We start from the raw sequence: 18,397 nt of genomic DNA, 5'->3' as shown, positions 1-18,397 counted from the left end.
AGCTGCGTTTCCATTTTTTTTTTATTATGGTGTTTCCATTATTTAAGAATGGAAAAACAATAAATTTGTTATTCACGAAAACTTCAACATCATACTTCTACCACTTCCTGTTGTCTTCTTTGTCGTTTCTGCCAGTAGTAATATCAGGTAGTTGATTATTATGTGACTTGTGATGTGAAAAAGTGTTTCCATTGCACTTTTGAGAATTACACAAATTTTGATACTGCCAGAAACAAAAAAGCACCTCAAGCTCATTTCTACGAAACTGCAGTTTTTCCAAATGGCAAATTTATTTTCATAATTCCAATTTGCACAATTTTATGGTAAATGCAAATGAAGCTGTGTTTTCATTGACCATAAAATTAGAATTATGTTTCAATTTGTGTGAAATTGCACAAATTGGAATCATGACCAGTGGTGCAGTTTTACGGTCAGCTAGTAGAAAAATAGTTTATATCGGTATTTTGGCCAAACCGCGTAAAATTTGTGTGCAAATTGGAATTAAAGCCAATGGTGCAAATTTTATGGTCGGAGGGAACGCAGGAGGTAGAATGTTATTCATAATGTAAACCCAGACTGAAAAACCTGTTTCCATTAGAAATGTGCACAAAACTTTGTCCGTAAACTTTGTCCATATTCGCTGATGTCGGAAAAACAGAATCTCGCAATTGCAGTATTTCTATTAAATAAGAATGAAAATAAAATCCCACATGAACAAGTTAGTTCATGCGATAAGTTACTAAAAATCATCCTCCTGTCGTCGTCTTTGATTTTTCGCCAGTGGTAAAAAAAAATTAGGCAAATAGGAAATACGAAAATAAATTTACTAAATAGAAACACGTCAATTTTGAAAAAAAAAAAAGTTTTTCGACGTTAGGATGAGGTGGCTTTTCAGCCATATCGAAAGTAGCGCATTACTCAAAACTGCAACAGAAATGTTTTTTTGGCATCACAGGAGTCACGTGATCAACAACCGGATGTTACTACTGGAGGAAACGACAAAGACGACGACAGGAAGTGGAAGAAGGATGCATGTTTTTAATGACTCATTGTGGGAACAAACTTATTCACCTGTGACTTTAATTGCGTTTCCTTCGTAATGTAAAAATCACTTTTGCAAAATTGTGTTTTTTCGACATTAGTGGAATAATGTTGATATTTCATATCAACAAGTTTTTGCTCACATTTTGTAATGGAAACGTAGCTTGAAAGTCCAATTCTCTATTTCATCTGTTGACCTTTGCACTTCATAAACCAGAATCTGAGCTTCTCTGCTTCTCATTTCTGGGACTTTTGTCTTTCATAGATCTTGTTAATGATGGAAAAATGTTAACATTTCATTTTACACCCTTTCCTTCTGAGACAGAGATGGTTAATATCATTATTTCTACCCTTTTCTGACATAAATCTGACGTTTATTTACTAAACAGTTCTGGGAAACAAAAATGTGCTCAGTGTTTCCGAACCTTCATGACTTTCTATGTAATTAACTGTCTAATGGTTTAAAGTGGTTTAAATCTTTATCAAACTGTATTAACTTCTTACACTGAATTTAAGACAGAATATAAAATGAAGCGTTTGGAAAAGGTTAACATTTCCAGTTCACATTCCAGTAAAATCTCTAAAAGATCCTAAAATTTAACCAGTAATTTAGTCAAACCTAAAAAAAAGGGATCAGCAGATCAGTTCTGTGTGATAAAGTAAACTATTTTGTGAATGTTTTTAACTTTCTACAGTGAAGTCCAACTCAACTCTTAAAATTTAAACCTCCCCAACATGAGAGTAAAACCAGGATATTCCTGAAAACTATGAATCTTTGCAAATGTTTTATATCCATCTGTTGTATCCAGCTGCAGTGATTAAGATCTCTCTCTGTTTTGGTTCTTTTTGGCATCTTAAATACCCGATTATTGGTTTTTTACATCAGTCGCATTTAAATTTATTCCAACCCACAGCAGTAAAAAGAAGAAATCCCAGTTTTGCATGCAACAGTGAAGTAAACACAGTCTTGTTTTTGCAATTTGATGCATGCTTCAGGAAACCAAACATGCACATTGTAAAGCTCCTCAGCGACTATCCTAACCGTTTCAGGCAGAAAGTTGGAAGACGCCCAGCTGGTGGCGCTGTGACCAAACCTCAAGCCAAACTCACAGGCAAACATACAAGGACTTTTATGGAGCTAAATGAGAAGTAAAGTGGCTCTGTTTTCTGTTTAGTTCAGCTGAACTCCATGGATGATCAGAAAAAACAAGATTATCTGCAGGATTACAAACTGGACGATTGTCTTTAAGGTCCAGTTTTCTCTAAACGACAGCAGGTTTCAGACTTCACACAACTCTGACTGGTAGCAGAAACATTAGTAGTTTATTTTTTTGTAAAAGTGGTTAAACACATTAATTTTGGAGTCTTGGGTCTAAATGACCGTTTTGATCGAATTTTGAATTTACCCTTATATTTTCACCATTAAAAACTATTTTCATTTCCTTGTTTGGTATCATTATTTTCAGCACAACCTAAGCTTTATGATTTTACAGTGTTTGTTTCATTTTGACAAAATGCATTATCCCACTGGATGAAAAAAACACACAAAAACAAAATCTGAGTAAAAAAAAATCATGACATTTGTACTATTATAACATTCAAAAAAATATTGATTGAATCGTTTTTACAGCCTAAAACGAAACTTTCTTTTGTAAATTTTAAGAACTTGTGTACAAAAATAGCCAAAAACTAATTAGTACATATCTTTACAGCACATTGCGGACAATTTCCCAGGCGTTTTTTTTTTTTCATTATTTCCACGTTGTCTGCATTGAAGTCTGCCCGGAGACGAGTCAGACAAAATGGCCGACAATGCTTTCTGATTGGTTGCTTCAGACATGTGGTACGTTTGAGGACATCGGGAAAATGGAGTTCATGTTGCATTCATTCACTTTTTGATCATAAAACATAACGTCACGATCGAACATATTTCTGGTTTTATTTCGAAGTAAATATAAAACAAAATCAATATAAAAACACTACTTTTATAAAGTTAGAAGTCTCTAATGTCCGATAAAATTGAACTCAACACTTCTCACGGTGCCTTTATTTTTTTTTTTTCTTTGAGTTTTTTCCCGCTCCGCAGCGGGCGTCGACTCCAGACGCCCAGAACTAAGACTAAATGTTAATCCTTAATCCAGATCTCTTTGCTCAAACTACATATTTAATTAGAAAGCTAAATAATAAATCTGGAATCTAAATATTTTTCCCCAATCAGAATATTTAGCAAGCTAACAGGCAAATTCACTGGTTGTTAACAAAGTGGACAACTTAAGTTTGCAAACTGACTATTTAGTTTGGGAAATTTAATATATAAATGAATCAATAACATAAGATTATTGTTTTTTGCTTTAACATATTTTAAAAAATACCAAATTATTGTTGTTAAATTTTGACTTTAACTTTACAAACAGGAAATTTTTTCAGACCTTTACACAATCTTGATCAAATCAGTCAAAAACTTTAAAATCCACACAAAGAGATAAAAATCTTATTTCTCTGCAGTTTGTTGGAATCATTGAGGCTGGACGCCATCATGACCCAAACTGACCTTTTAAATACAGCTAGTCTCCAAGCAAGACTGGATAACGACCACAGCTCCGTAAACAGGGATAAAAAGTTTGGGGATTTTCCAAAAATGCTGGTGTTATCCACTCAATCCGTTCGACTCTTTGGAAAACAGTCGTAGTCAGAACCACATGTTGCGGTGGAAGAAAGAAAAGCACTGTACATGGGCATAACAGGTAATAAATCAGCATGAAGCTTTAAACGGTATGGAGCCATGCGGGCAGGAGCTGGGAACAGGGGAACCGAGCGCCGGGTCACGCAGACCAGAACACGCATCATCGCTAATATGTGCTCGTCTGAATCCAGGTTGTTTATTTGATTGTGAACCTTAAAACAAACATGCTAAAGGCTTTTTTATGCGATGCTAACAATGGCTTCCCCCCAAAACAAAAAAACAAAAACCACAACCGAGCCAGTTTCCAGCTGCCAGCTCCAACGTCGATCCCAAGCCGGCAGAAAAGGATCTGCGTTTGAAGTGCAGAATGAGCTGCAGGCCAGACATTATCAAATAACAAGTGGGGGTCGTGATTAGCCTCCGTTAGCGCTATGAAACGTAGCTCTGCTTTAACTTCTCGTCTTTTACTGTGCGGTTTCCAGGTTGGCACTGAGATCCGCCATGACGTGCGATTTGGTGGCACCCAGACAAAAACGCAGGTTCAGATTTTCATTAATAAAAACCTGCACAACTCCACATAATTACTGCATGAGCTCAAGCATTGCCCTTTAAAAAAATCACTTTTTATCTCCTCAGAACAGAAATACAGCAAAAATGTTTTTAAAAAGAAAAATTTTACAGAACATTTTTGCGGATCGATTTACACGGCAAGGAAATTTACCTCGAGTTTGGGGATTTTTTTCAATCGAGCAAATATAAATATGTTTTTCCAGTTATATAATTACTCCGACCTCAATTATTCATTTAAAAATAAAACTATGGCTGAAATGATTAGTCGTGACAAATAAATGATTTAAACAATCATTAACTAATTTAACAATAAATTAATCAATAACTGGAGAATACAGACAAAAAAGGCCATTTGCTGAAAAAAAACATTCAGAGGAGAAATTAAGCCAAAAAATATACATTTTGAATTTATGATTAAAAAAAACTAAACATTTGTCTGTAAATATATTTTACCCAAGAACTCATCAAGTAGTTTTGGTTTGACTTGGTTCAAATTCTGGAAAAAATTAGTCATTTAATACCAAAAAATAATTAACATTTCATCCCTAACCTGCATTTATGTTACACGCAGCAGAGCTGAGCTTTTCACATGTTGATGCTAGATGTATTTTCTTTAGCTGAAGATGAATCCTTTCCTACAAATGATTAAGGTTTGACTAAAGGAATTATGTTTTTGCAAAAAAAAACCCTATTTTCCCATTTAAAAAATGAATTTAACAGTTTATCTTTATGTAGTTCTAACATTGCATAAAAAGGTTAAATTAAAAAAACCTATGGAATATGCCCATTTTTAAATCCAATTAATCGTCAGATTAAACGATTAATCACCAGAATAATTGATTAATCGATCACTAACATAATTGTTAGTTGCGGCTCTAAATGAATGTAATTAACACTTTGAAGCTGATCAGAGCCACCACTTCCTGTTTGAATGGGTCGTAACTATGTGATACACAGAACCCGAAACGTGAGGGAGGTGAAAGCATCTCCAAAGCTTAATGAACTGCAGCAACTTGGGGTCACCAAGTATCCATAACAAGCATTAGTCACTATATATAAAATAACTGGTTGTTTATGAAGCATGACAGGGGAAAGGCTTTTTTCTCCTGACATCCTAAATGTAAACATGTGGAGTTTGCTAAACTCTTCTGGGACCTAAACTGGAACCACATGCTTGGGTCAGATTAGACTAAAACTTTTCTGCAAAAAACAGCATAAGTACACACGTAGGAAGGAAAATCATGGCCACTGTTAAATACAGAGGAGGTTCTGTGATGCTGTGGGCTGATTTATATTCCTTGTTAGAATAAAAGGTTAAAGAATTTCACAAAAGACTCGATTTTAAATAAATATGGCATCATCAATGAATCTATTGGAAGGACAAAAACAACAAACTTTCTCCTTGAAACCAAAAGAAAACTGAAGAAATGAGAACAGAAGCGACTACGTCTGAAACGATTAATCATGATTAATCAATCACTGAAATAATTGTCAATGAATCAGCTTTAAACAGAGTATACAGAAAGACGAATTACTGAAAGAAAAACGTACGAAGAGCAACAATTAAGCGAAAATTGTACAAGTATAAATGCATTTTGTATTTAAGATTAAAACATTATTTGTCTGCAAAACTGTTTGACCCAGAAATCGTCAATTTTAGCTTCGCCTGCTTCATATTCTGTAAAATACTCATTAATTACCATTTTTTTGCCCAATTATTAATTGGTTAATCCAAAAAGTATTCAACATGTTCGTCTTACACTTTGTTTAAGTTGAGCTGAACTTTTCACATGTTGATATTGGACGTTTGCTTTAACTGCAAATGCATCAATAAAATGTTGTTATATGAATAATTTGTACATCTGTATCTTTTAGTTTATTTCTAATATATCAAATAAGTGGTTAAATGAAAAAATCTGCAGAACGAGCAAAAGTTCTTATGCAATCAATCGAATAATTGATTAATCGTCAGAATAATGAATTAGTAAAATAATCGTTAGTTGCAGCCGTACCGAAGGCGTGTCAGTAAATGTGAAAAAATTCCCATGTTTTGATTCCACATCTGTGCAAACGTGAGTTTCTGAAGCCTCTCGCCGCTGAAGCCAGCAGCAGAGCAAAACACCAGAGATTACGGCTCTTTACGGGCTAACGACAAACTCCAGCTTCGTTCTGATCAAAATCAGCGAGCAGCTGTGGTCCATAACAACTGTCCAACTTCTTGAGTGGATGAAAATGTTATAAAAGTAAATTCAAATGCAAAGATTCCAACTGAATCGGTCACGCAAGCAGAAAACCTCCATCCGAGCGAAAATGTTTGGAATTTGCTGAGACATATTTTTCTCATCTTCGCCCACATTGTGTACAAAAAGAAAGAAGGAAAACCTGCTTTCTCCGCTTAGACATGCCTCTAAATTACATTAGGGATGTTCATGGAGTGAAAGTCAGGGCAGAAAAACCAACTTGTTGTGTAATCAGTACCTGTTGTCCGGGTCTTTAGTGCCTGAGGGTCTGTCTGTGAACATGATGCGTGTTTATGTTGGGTTTAAATCCTGATCCATGAGCTTCTGAATGAGAAGGACACCGAGGTCTGCCCTTTAAAGTACCAGAGAGCCTCTAATCTTCACTAACTCCGTTTCAATCTACGGGGATTTGTCTGGATGTACTGTAAGTTGGCTGTCGGCGCCGTAATCTTGTATGAAATGTCAGAGTAACAAACAAACGCCATAACGAATAACAAAAGTGGCATCTGAAATACCGAGCGAAACTCAAAAAAGGGCAGCAGAAACATAGGAGATTTTATCCAAAGCAGAGTTTGGATTTACTCTGCCCAGTTCTGTTTTATACGTTTGAATTAAGTCGAGGATATTTCAGGTTGTTTGAAGCGCCTGGATTTCCGCACATGCTGAACGTTTGGTCTCAGTTACAGACGACTGGATTTGGAAATGCGACCCAGACTGACCCATTGCCACCAAGCCACTGATGGACCGACAACCTCTGTTCACGTTGTTGACAACCGTTTGGTTTCACTGGGAATTTCACACGGTTATTCATCTGCACACCACTATATTTAAACATGCTGATTTCACACCAGCCCTGCTTAATCCGCTTTAATCCAGCTCCAGTTTGTTTGAATAGAGAGTCCGGTTTGAGCCATGAAGCCGTAACCAAATCAAAGAAAGCGAACTCTGGTCCGCCTACAAACCTCAGTCTCAGTTTGGTTGAAGTGAATTCAAATTCATATTTCAACACCAAACGGACCAAAAACAGGAAGCGGATTACAGTGCAGGGCATTCTGGGAAAACACAACCAAAACTAACGTGTTAGTCTAGTGACAGAGTTGTGTAGTAACTTGTTGCATTACTGAATTAACAGAAACGGTTTGGTTCAAATATTAAGTATTTTACACTAAGTAACAGTGTGGTCACAATATCTGATGAGTGCTGTCATATTGTGTCCATTTATATTTCCATAATAATCCCAATATTAGTGGTAAGATGTTACTTGTTCTTTGTTTTTCTTTATTTTTCCTTTTGCGTCAGGCCGAGGTACGGCAAGGTGTAAAACTGCAACAGCGCCTCCTACAGTCACAATGTATGGTGGTCACAGAATAAGGTGTAACACAGGAACCAAATGCTGCTCAGCAGGGGGCCCAAAAGCCCAAAGTAATATCGACAGACCGCCATGAGAGAGAGGTTTCTCCATTTCAGTAAAGCATCTGAAGTTCTGTTGGACGAGTCCCAAATCGCTGTTGAATGTTCTTATTAAGATAAAGAACTGGTCCGATGAGCCGCAGCAGAATGAAAACCAGATCGACCCTCTGAATCTCCTGGCATTGATTTTCCCTTTCATTCAACTCTGACCCTTTGTTACAAACATATGGAGAGTTTAAGATTATAATAGCAATGTGGATTCACACACATTTCCAAACCCCACATAAATACGACATTGTTTTAGTCTCTCTACGCCATTTACTTTAAAATTGTAATAAAACTACAGCTAAGTAGGAAAGTTGAGTCTTCTGGGATGGGAGATTTCTGGTTCAGCTTTTGTTAAATTATTTACTATTTTCTCAGTCAGGACTGCAGGTTAAAGGGAAGATCTGGTTTTTTAACTCGGGAATCTTGTGGAGGATCCCAGACGGGATGGAAGTTGTCAAATCACAGAGGGAGGCCGCTTGGTTTGACAGTCTCAACCGTAACTGAGGGACTCTAGTTTTTGTGGCTACAGACGGCAAGAAAATGGGTTTGAAAAGAAGAAAGTGAGGGTGCTGGAGCGAGTACAATGAATATGTTGTTCTCCACATGGTATTGATCTGATCCGTTTCCCTCGTAGATACATTGCATGCCATACATCAAAGTGATCGTGATTTAATCTGGAGGAGAATCAGTCGTAGCACATGGCAGCCCGATCGTTCTGCAGAGACAGTCAGTGGGATTTACTCTGAAAACTGTCTGCACAGGTAACACTTATTATATGTGGAAATAAATTGTGAACTTCATGAAACAGACAATATAAACAAAAAAAGTCATTTCTGAGGAGCTGCAGCTGCTTTACTGATTTATTGATAATAAAACTAACTTCTTAACCTGTTTGTTAATAAACTTGTTCATTGTAATGTCATCTTTGTTTGATAAGGTTATTGCAGAAGGGGGAAATTATTTTACCTCCTCTGGTGCGGTTCGAATGCTTATGTGAACGCCAAATGGCCTGGTTACCGCTCCAAAAGCAGGAAGTGGACTACAGCGCAGGGCATTCTGGGTAAATACAACTCTATCAACCTAGCACTTCTGGAGCTAGCAGGAGAAAGGATTTATGTTTTTTAAACAAAAACAGAAGAGAAATCCTGCAGCCACTAAAATCAGCTGCGGCTCCATTTTTTGTTTGGTTTTTGTGAAGAAGGAAGTTGATCTCAGTGTCTTCAGAGGATTTTGTGTTGTTTCCTTCAGCGGTTCTTGGTGCAGCGCCCCCACAGGCCAGGAGGGGAACAGGTTGCTCAAAATGCAGCTGAGAATGTGACAAATGTTGTAATTTTGATTCCCAATCGAACCGAATCTACTGGACTGCCAGGTTGTTGGCCCGTGAGCCTGGAAGTTGACACATGAACCCTAGAGCCATCTCTGGTGTAAAGAGTAAAACACTAATATATCGTAGGAATGAGCTAACTGGGTCCGTTTTGTCCAGGTTTAGAACCTGGACTATGAAAGCGCCATGATTTGTGAGTTCAAAATCCGCTGAGGTAAAGCTGCTGTTGTCCTGCTTTCCCCATCCAAGAAGAATCACTTGTACAAATTAATCCCGGCTCTGTTTCTGATCAGCCAGAGAACAAAAGTAACGACCCGGCAACAAGCCACCAGAGACATCAGTTTGGTATTATAACTCATGTTGGTTCGCTTCTCCTTCACATGGGAGAGAACACATCGCGGCACAAACACAACAACAATGAAAAATTGGCTTGCTGGAGAGCTCAGTCACAGTTATTAGAGAAACAAATGTTTCCTATAACAAACCTCCATGAGTGTCTCTGGGTTCTGCAGCAGGGGAAATGTATTGTCCTAAATGGGAGCCACACGGTTGCTCTGTCTTCGTGAAACACAGCCTGAGTTAATCTGTTTCACTATGGGAGATTATCATCCACATAAATACAACTTAATAAGCTGTCACACTAACACTAAACATGTGTTTGTAACTACAAAGAGATTTTGCAAACTAGATATTTCAAACTTGATTTTGATTTTTCTCCTCTGGCCAACAAATACAAAAAGAGGCAAAGGGAGTTTTGGTTCATTTGGTTCACTATACATCAATCAATAAATACATTTTTCCAATACTTTGAGATGAGAGACTGTAAAGCAGGGTGTCCAAAGTGTGGCCCGGGGGCCCTTTATGGTCCTTGAACTGATTTTGTGCGGCCCCTAACTGCAATTCAAAAATGATACAAATTTGGCTCCGAAATTCAAATGGAGAGTAAAAATTGATATCAACACAATTTTCTCATACAGGAAAATATGAGAAAATTATTTCTCATACTTTTTGTGTTTGCATGAATACTTAGTACAACACAAAGTATTCATATTTTTATAACCACGTTTAAGCAGCTACTCCTGAAAAGATAAGTTTGCTGCACCCAAATCAGCTTTTATTGTTTATTGCGTTATCAACATTACACACAGAAAACAAAAACAAAATACTGCTTTGCAAACTCATAATTCACCAAAAAGGGAAGTTTTGTGATTATGTATTAATTGGGTAATGAATATTCAAAAAAAGTATACAATTTCCTAAAAAATGATTCAGTTATTGTTAAACAACTGACTCATTTTCTCACTTTCCAAAATTAAGTGAAACTGAACTGAAATAAAAACTAAAACTAAACAATATTTAACTGATAAAACTAACAGAATTGGACAAACATGAAGTCATAATGAAATTAAACTGAACGATAATGAAAAACCCAAATCTGCTATAACCCTGGCAAACAGTTTTTAGATGAGCCGTTTCCATGTTTGGTTGTGCAAACGAAAGGATTCTCACTTTTTTTCTTTCAGGTCGTTGCTATGACGCGTAACCATGGAAACAAGCAAGTTGCTTAGTAACTAGTTACATTTACTTCAGTAGTGTTTTTGGGGGGAAACAAAGTATTTTTACTACAGTGTACTTTTTCACTTTTACCTGAGCAACTTTATTATGAAGTATTTCTACACCTACTAGAGTAAAATGTCTGAAAATGTCTGGGAAAAAAATATATACATATATATATATATATAATATAAAATATATTATTTTGCCTGATTTTTAATTTGTTATGTTATTTACACGAATTATTTTATTTTGCTCTTTAAAAATACAACAAAAAAAAACGACCAGCATGCCTGGTTTTATTTGAGATTTCCATCCATCCATCCATGTCTGTCACAGGGCAACACAGAGACACACAACCATGCACACACACACACACACACACTCACACCTAGGGGCAATTTGGAGAGGCCAATTAACCTGGCAGTCATGTTTTTGGACTGTGGGAGGAAACCGGAGTACCTGGAGAAAACCCACCCTGCACAGGGAGAACATGGAGACTCCATGCAGAAAGACCCCAGGCCGGGAATCGAACCCAGAACCTTCTTGCTGCAAGGCAACAGCTCTACCAACTGCGCCACTGTGCAGCCTATTTGAGATTTCTTCTTTTTAAATTTGAGTTTTTTCTTTCCACTGTTGCCAAATGCTTGTGAATGAAGAGTTCTGTTACGGTTTATTTAAAAAAATTAAGTTTACGCAACAGCACAGGACTTCAGGCTAGTAAAACTTTGATAAAAAGCAGAAGAGAGCCTCTTGTTTTAGAGAAAAATAAGAAACTTTACTCTTACTTGAGTACAATTTCTGGATTCTCTACCCACTGAAAGAAAACAAACATGTTTTAACCAAAACACCTGCCGTTTTTGTTAAAGTTTTATAAGTTTTTAAAACTCTCCTAGCACCTCTGGAGATGGAGAATTAAAAACCTAAAGCAGTGTAAACCTGGGAGATACTTCAGGACTCTTTTGTCCCAGGTGTGTCCAGTCCCAGAAGATACCTTCAGGATGTCGGTGATAATGATAAATACTTTAAATGACACGCCTTATATTGTGGACAAAGTTCAAACACTCAGTGCATATCTGAACTTTTGGAGGAATTACTGTAAAAAACCACAAACATGCTGCAGTCTCATCTTCTGCTTTGTGTCTCATAGTTTCTTGTTCTGGTTTGATGGGGAAGCCAAAACCAGCTGCCAAGTTTAATTTTAATCCGTCTGGGGTTCATTATTAATTAAATCCAGAGTTGAATCCAGAGCCAGGCGCTGTCACTTCAATACTTCTGGATCTGCTGAAGACACCGAGTGCGCATTCTGGTTTTTTCTCCTCCCTTTTTTTTATTTTACAACCTAAACTGGGTTTGACAGCATTTACACAACAAGAGGCTTTCAAAATATTTGCAGTCGGAGCCTCCACCACAGAGAACAAGATCAAAGCAGATCCGGAGCGAGAAACGGCCTGCAGGCGTCAGACCTGAAAGAAACCTCGGCTGGTTTGCTCCTTAATGTAGCAGAACAGGTAGCGAGGTGCAAACTGAGCACGTTTTTGGTGTTTCACGCATTTTTGGGGGGTTTGGGGTGGGTGGGAACGAGGGAATCCCTTTCCCTGCTAGCATTTTGTAGGCTGTTCTGCCATCATGGAACCACAAATGGGAACAGTCTGGACAGATGTTGGTTCCAGATGACGCTCCAGAGAAGAATGCAGCGGTTGAAAAGGAGCGCGATGCTGCTAGCATGAATGTACACAGATGGATGTGCAGCTTGCGGTTACTCTGCAGGAGAGCATTAGCGGCTTAAACGCTGAATGCAAAAGTCCAGGAGACTAGATGTCAATTTTTTACACCCTGAATACGTTACGAATACGAGAACAATATTTATGTTTGTGGTTCTATGAAAGCTGTGCCATACAGTTACCTAAAAATATCAATAATAAAATAGTTTCTTATCATAAGCTTTATTGTTTGCTAATTGCTGCTGGCTAGTCTGAAGGAGTCGTGAGGAAGGGAAGCAACATAAATCCTAACTTCCTTCGTAACGAAATGAAAACCAAAATGAAGTGGTGTCAGATTTTAGTGGATAGGATTTTTCTTTTATCTTTAGCCAAAGACCAGGAGCCATTTCTCCTAGTGTTTGTTTTGGTTGTATTTACCCAGAATGCCTTGTGCTGTAGTCCACTTCCTGCTTTTGGAGCGGTCTCTGGTCCGCTTGCTGTTCACATATGCATTCAAACCACACTGGAGTTCACTTGAACCAAACCGAGACCGAGGTTTTTAGACGGAGCAGAGTTAGCTTTTTTCACCTGATTAAGCATTCCCACCTTTTTAAATGGACCGGACCTTCTAAGGAAACGGACTGGAGTTCTATTAAACCGAACCCAACAGGGCTGGTGTGAAAGCATCCTAAGATTATATGTGCAATTACATACTTTTGGTGAATCAATATTTAGTTTGGAGAATATAAAACACACGGGGGCAAGGTTCAACTGCAGAGGGGCAGTAGCCCCCCTTTGCTCCTGTGTAGATCCGCCCCTGAATGAATCACTCTGAGTGTCGAGACCAGTAAAGACTTTCTGAATGGCAGGAGTCACAGAGTTGTCTAAATAACCGTAAAAGTCCGAAACAAATGATTAAAAATCTAAATATTTATTTCCAGGCATTAACTCGCCATGATCATCTCTAACAGAAGCCCAAACTGCAGTTTTCTGGTGTTTATTATGAAGAGACGTTAGCTTGAAGAGGTTTTTATGAGTTGGCTTTAAAAGACAAAGGTTATTGGATTCTTCAGTACTTTTTATTATCTTTATATTCGCCTGTGATGTTCACAGTGCAGCAGTAATAAAGACCAGCTGGACACAAGCGCTTTATAGGGAGGGAGCTGCTGTTACATAGAGCGTCTGCGTGGCTGGACTACATATCAGTCACTCGATGCTGAAGTTACTAAACTTTATAACTTTGGTTTTATAATACCAGGCAACCAAATATGACCTTTTAAAGGTTAGATGAGATCCGCCGTGTTTCGTGTGATGCGGGGAGAGGATTTCTATAACCTGACAGCGCTGAGCCGGAGGAGACTGGAATGTTTTTAAAGGTCCAATTCCCCCCGATTTGGCATTATTAATTGCACGACTGTGTCCAAACACAGATGTTGGCAGTTCACTAAAAAAAAAGATAAACAAGTTGCATGTTTTGCTCATTTTAGCGCAGCTGCTAGCACTGCGGGATCTTTCTCTCTTACCTGTGGGACATTTTTTCTTCATCCTGCACCTTTGTGTTTCGCGTTGGGGCGAACAGACCGACGCTTTTTCAGTCGCTTTCTCCCGGACCCGGGTCTGCTTTCCCCATCTGAAACCACAGGTGGCGCCGTCACGGACGCAGACGCTCCACTCGCTCCACTCTCCCAGCGGAGGCAGGGGACAGACCTCTAGACGAAACAAATAATGCAAAAAAGAAAAGAGGTGAAAGGAAAAGTGGTGATAATGGATTTAAAAAATGCCTGGGAAGAGAGGAGAACGCTGGTGAATTTCAGACAAATAAAAAAGCAATTTATCTACTACAATTAAAACAAAGCACACTCTTTTCAGTTCTTTAGTTTCAGGACATCAGCAATGGGCAAATTTCCACTAATAGTAACTAATTTTTAGCTTAGCGCTTTAGCAAAGTCCAGCTAAACGTAGCTTCCCCTAAATTATTTTTAAATTCTAAAGTGAAAATCTGCAACGGTGTATTAGGGCCACTGAAAGATGAAGGACGAGTAAATCCATCCATCCATTTTCTTGCACTCTTGTCCCTTGGTGGGGTCGGGAGGGTTGCTGGTTCATCTCCAGCTATTGTTTTGGGCGAGGGGTGGGGTCACCTGAGCAGGTCGCCAGGGCAACACAGAGACACACAGGACAAACAACCATGCACACACACACTCACACCTAGGGGCAATTTGGAGAGGCCAATTAACCTGACAGTCATGTTTTTGGACTGTGGGAGGAAACCGGAGTACCTGGAGAAAACCCACGCATACACAGGGAGAACATGGAGACTCCATGCAGAAAGACCCCAGGCTGGGAATCGAACCCAGAACCTTCTTGCTGCAAGGCAACAGCTCTACCAACTGTTCAGCCCCTCATGAAGGACGAGTAAATGTCCACCAAAAAACTGAGAAATCTTGAGATTGATCTAAATCAGAAATTTTAAGAAAAATCTCCCAAAGCTCCAAAAGAAAAAGCTCAGAAATTTCAAGACTGATCTAGAACAACTTGGAAGTTGTTTTGTAAGGGGTGTCAACGTTAACGCATTAATTCGTGCGATTAATCTGAAAATATGCTGATATTACAGACTGCATATTAATCTAACTACTATTTTGACCTGAAAGCCTTTTTCCTGCTAGTTCACAGCTGAAAAAGTGATTAATCGTGATTGATCACAGCGCCAGACTGTGATCAATCATGATTAAATTTTTAATTGACAGCACTAATTTTTATTCAAACCTTCCTTTAAATGTGTTTTTTAAAGTCAGAATCAACTCAGATTTAGTTGAAGCTGTTGAAAAAAGCAGCATTAAAAACATGAAAACAAGCTTGGATACATAAATGCTGAAGATCGCATATTACAGAGAGCGAATGTGACAGCAAAGATAAAAATAAACTGCAACTATAACTCAGCAGTGGTGAATTGGACTAATACTTAAAGATTTCCCTGGATTTCTGGCAGCAACGGTGCAATTATTTAAGGTAGATGAATGCCAGCTGAACATTAGCCGGTTACTCAGGAAGAGAGATGTCATGCAGCCTACAAGGCCATGAAAAGCTCTGCAGCTTCAGCCAAACGGCGCCGGCGTATCTTTATGATCGTCATCGTGGCCGTCAGATTTGAAAGCAGAGGCTTTGTTGAGGTGTGTACCAACAGTTGGACGTAAAACCCCAACAGCACCATTAATACCAGATGTTGCTCGACTGCCAGAAAAGAACCGTAGCTGCAGATGTTGCAGGTGGACGGCGGAGGAGAAACGAAAAGCATCAAATGATGACCGAGTTCAATCATATATCTCACTTACGGAGAAGGGAGGGATGAAGCCCAAAACCACTCTGAAGGTTTTTAATGCGTATCGTGTGTTATGTTGAGAGCCTGGCCCCATCCGAACGGATTTAACTCAGATAAAAATATAAACGAGTGTTTCCAGGTGATGTTAGGAGGCTAAAAATAAAATTAAAGGCACGTTAAACAGATCCTATTAGGCTGTCACTTAATGGCATTATGAGTCAGTACAACCCGATGACGTCAACACAAAAACCTGCAGGTGAAGTCACTGTTTAAGGTGGAATAAAAACGGCTGAACACTCAGAAAGGAGTCTGCTGTTAGTTACGCTACCAGCTTCAGTTTCACTGATGTCTCTGTTGGAGAGGAGTATCTTTTTATAGGTGGCTTGGATTAAACAAGATGCAGACCTCATGCGTTTTTATGTTAGCAATGCCGATTTCTGCAATCCTTATGCAACAGTAAGACTATAGTTCTGATTTCTTCCCGTTTGTTTTTAAAATTTTGCTAATTTTTTTTGTTAAGGCACTGCATATTTGTCTGGTTTTTGCAAAGATTTTGTTTGTATGTTTTTCCTTTATGACAGTTGTAACCACATTCACAAGGTATAATTTTTACAGCTGTGAGCGGCCGATTAGCATCTCAGAAGCTCAAACAATAGCAGAACCATTATTTGTTTGTGTGAGTTTACACTCACATGTGAACTACGACTACGATTAATCACAGTGATATCACACTATTTACTAGAGCTAGTGAATTTAGTGCTAGTGAGTAGTCACTAGTGCTAGTTTTACTCACTAGCACTAGTGACTACTCACGATTAATCACTAGTGTTGGTGATTAATCACTAGTGCTGTAATTAATCATGATTAATCACAGCACTAGTGATTAATTGTGATTAATCACGATTAATCACTAGTGTTGGTGATTAATTGTAATTAATCACTAACACTAGTGCTGTAATTAATCATGATTAATCACGATTAATCACGATTAATCACTAGTGCTGTAATTAATCATGATTAATCACTAACTAGTGCTGTAATTAATCATAATTAATCACAGCACTAGTGATTAATTGTGCTATTTATATTGTTATTGGACATAACAGATTAATAGCACAGTGATGCTATTAATCATCACTATTAATCTTAAATGATCATCACTGAATAGTGATATTCATATCATTGTTAGACATCTTGAGTATTTGTACATATCTTAGCAAACTAAATCAAAAAAGAAAGACGCGTTTGGTTATTGTTCTTCCTAAGGCAACAAGATCTGAATCTTGATATGTTTTTAGAGGAAATTAACCTGGCTTGGAATTCCTGTTGCTTAACAAAGAAAATACATCAGTTATCTGTAAATATCTCCAAATATTGCAGTTTTTTACTTACCGAGGCAGTCTGTCTGGTGAGCGAAGGTTCCCTCTGGGCACTGGATCAAACATTTGCCTTTGTGCAGCTTGAAGCCAGGCTTACACTTGGTGCAGAAGTCCCGACTGAAACACAGCTCGCAGTCCGACGAGCGGCATTCTGGGAGGAAGCAGAGCGCCGGATAAACATCGCAAACTGAACATCTGAGTTTCACCTGCAACCTGCAGAGGCACAGGTGGTTGTTGTTTAAAATCACTATTTTAAGTTAGAAGATTTTACATTTTTGATTCGACTTACAATAACTAAATATCTGATCATGTATTTTAATAAACATCACAATCAAATTTTTGTTTTGAATAGCGCTTAAATAATGAGACGGCAACAGTTGCTTTGAAATTAATATCTGCTTTAATAAAACTCGCAACACAAGATACAATAACCTGCCGCTAAGCACCCTGGGAAATATTTCCTAATCCCGCTGTTTTCTTCTTTCAGTTTTTTGAAGTGCCAACTTAAAAAGCCTTGTTTACTTTTACAGATATGACAATTTTAATAACATTAACACAACTTACTTCTGCAAGTTTATCTTTCACAAACTCACACATTTAAGTTCAAATTCTAAAAATTTCAAGATTTCTATGACAAAGTTAGTAGAACAATTAAAATATTAAAGGAAAACCAGACTGGAGGAGCGGTGAAATTTCATAGATTTTGTTCAGGATACAGTTTAATTATAAGGTCTGTGGGCGACACAAAACATGCTCACTACATTTCAGATAACATTTTAGTCTAATCAGTTCCAGCTACTTTGAGCTGTTTTAGGGTCTCTGCCACTTTAAATCCAAATACGCTGCTGCTGACCACTCAACGTTTACACTTGCAAGTGAAAATGAATGCAGACAGATGCGCAATTATACAACTATACATCTTTGAAAAGCATTAGTAGAACCTTCTGCACAACCAACAAGAATGCAGTAAGTGCATTCTTGTTGAATATAAAGATGATAAAAAGTACTGAAGAATCCAATAACCTTAGTCTTTTAAAGCCAACTCATAAAAACCTCTTCAAGCTAACGTCTCTTCATAATAAACACCAGAAAACTGCAGTTTGGGCTTCAGTTAGAGATGATCATG

General features: G+C 38.0%; 1 protein-coding gene across 4 annotated transcripts in view; it reads right to left on the bottom strand.

The window, feature by feature from the left end:
- The window catches only part of rspo4 (R-spondin 4), a 34,246-nt gene that overhangs the window by 3,727 nt on the left and 12,122 nt on the right, over positions 1-18,397 (bottom strand). For 2 of the 4 annotated variants that reach the window (XM_008408316.3, XM_017305003.2), the window contains 2 exons: positions 17,285-17,422; positions 14,097-14,282 (listed from right to left, as the gene is read on the bottom strand). In XM_008408316.3, coding sequence (XP_008406538.1) covers positions 14,097-14,282; positions 17,285-17,422 — 324 coding nt within the window. Of the gene's footprint in view, positions 1-13,928; positions 14,018-14,096; positions 14,283-17,284; positions 17,423-18,397 lie in introns of those variants that run through there. The other 2 variants (XM_017305001.2, XM_081606785.1) reach the window with 2 other exon arrangements.

This window comes from Poecilia reticulata, chromosome 5, assembly GCF_904066995.2.
Source record: "Poecilia reticulata chromosome 5, P_reticulata-male-v2, whole genome shotgun sequence".
NCBI lineage: Eukaryota > Metazoa > Chordata > Actinopteri > Cyprinodontiformes > Poeciliidae > Poecilia > Poecilia reticulata.
Note: the sequence above shows the minus strand (reverse complement) of the source record. Positions and strands in the feature narration are given on the sequence as shown.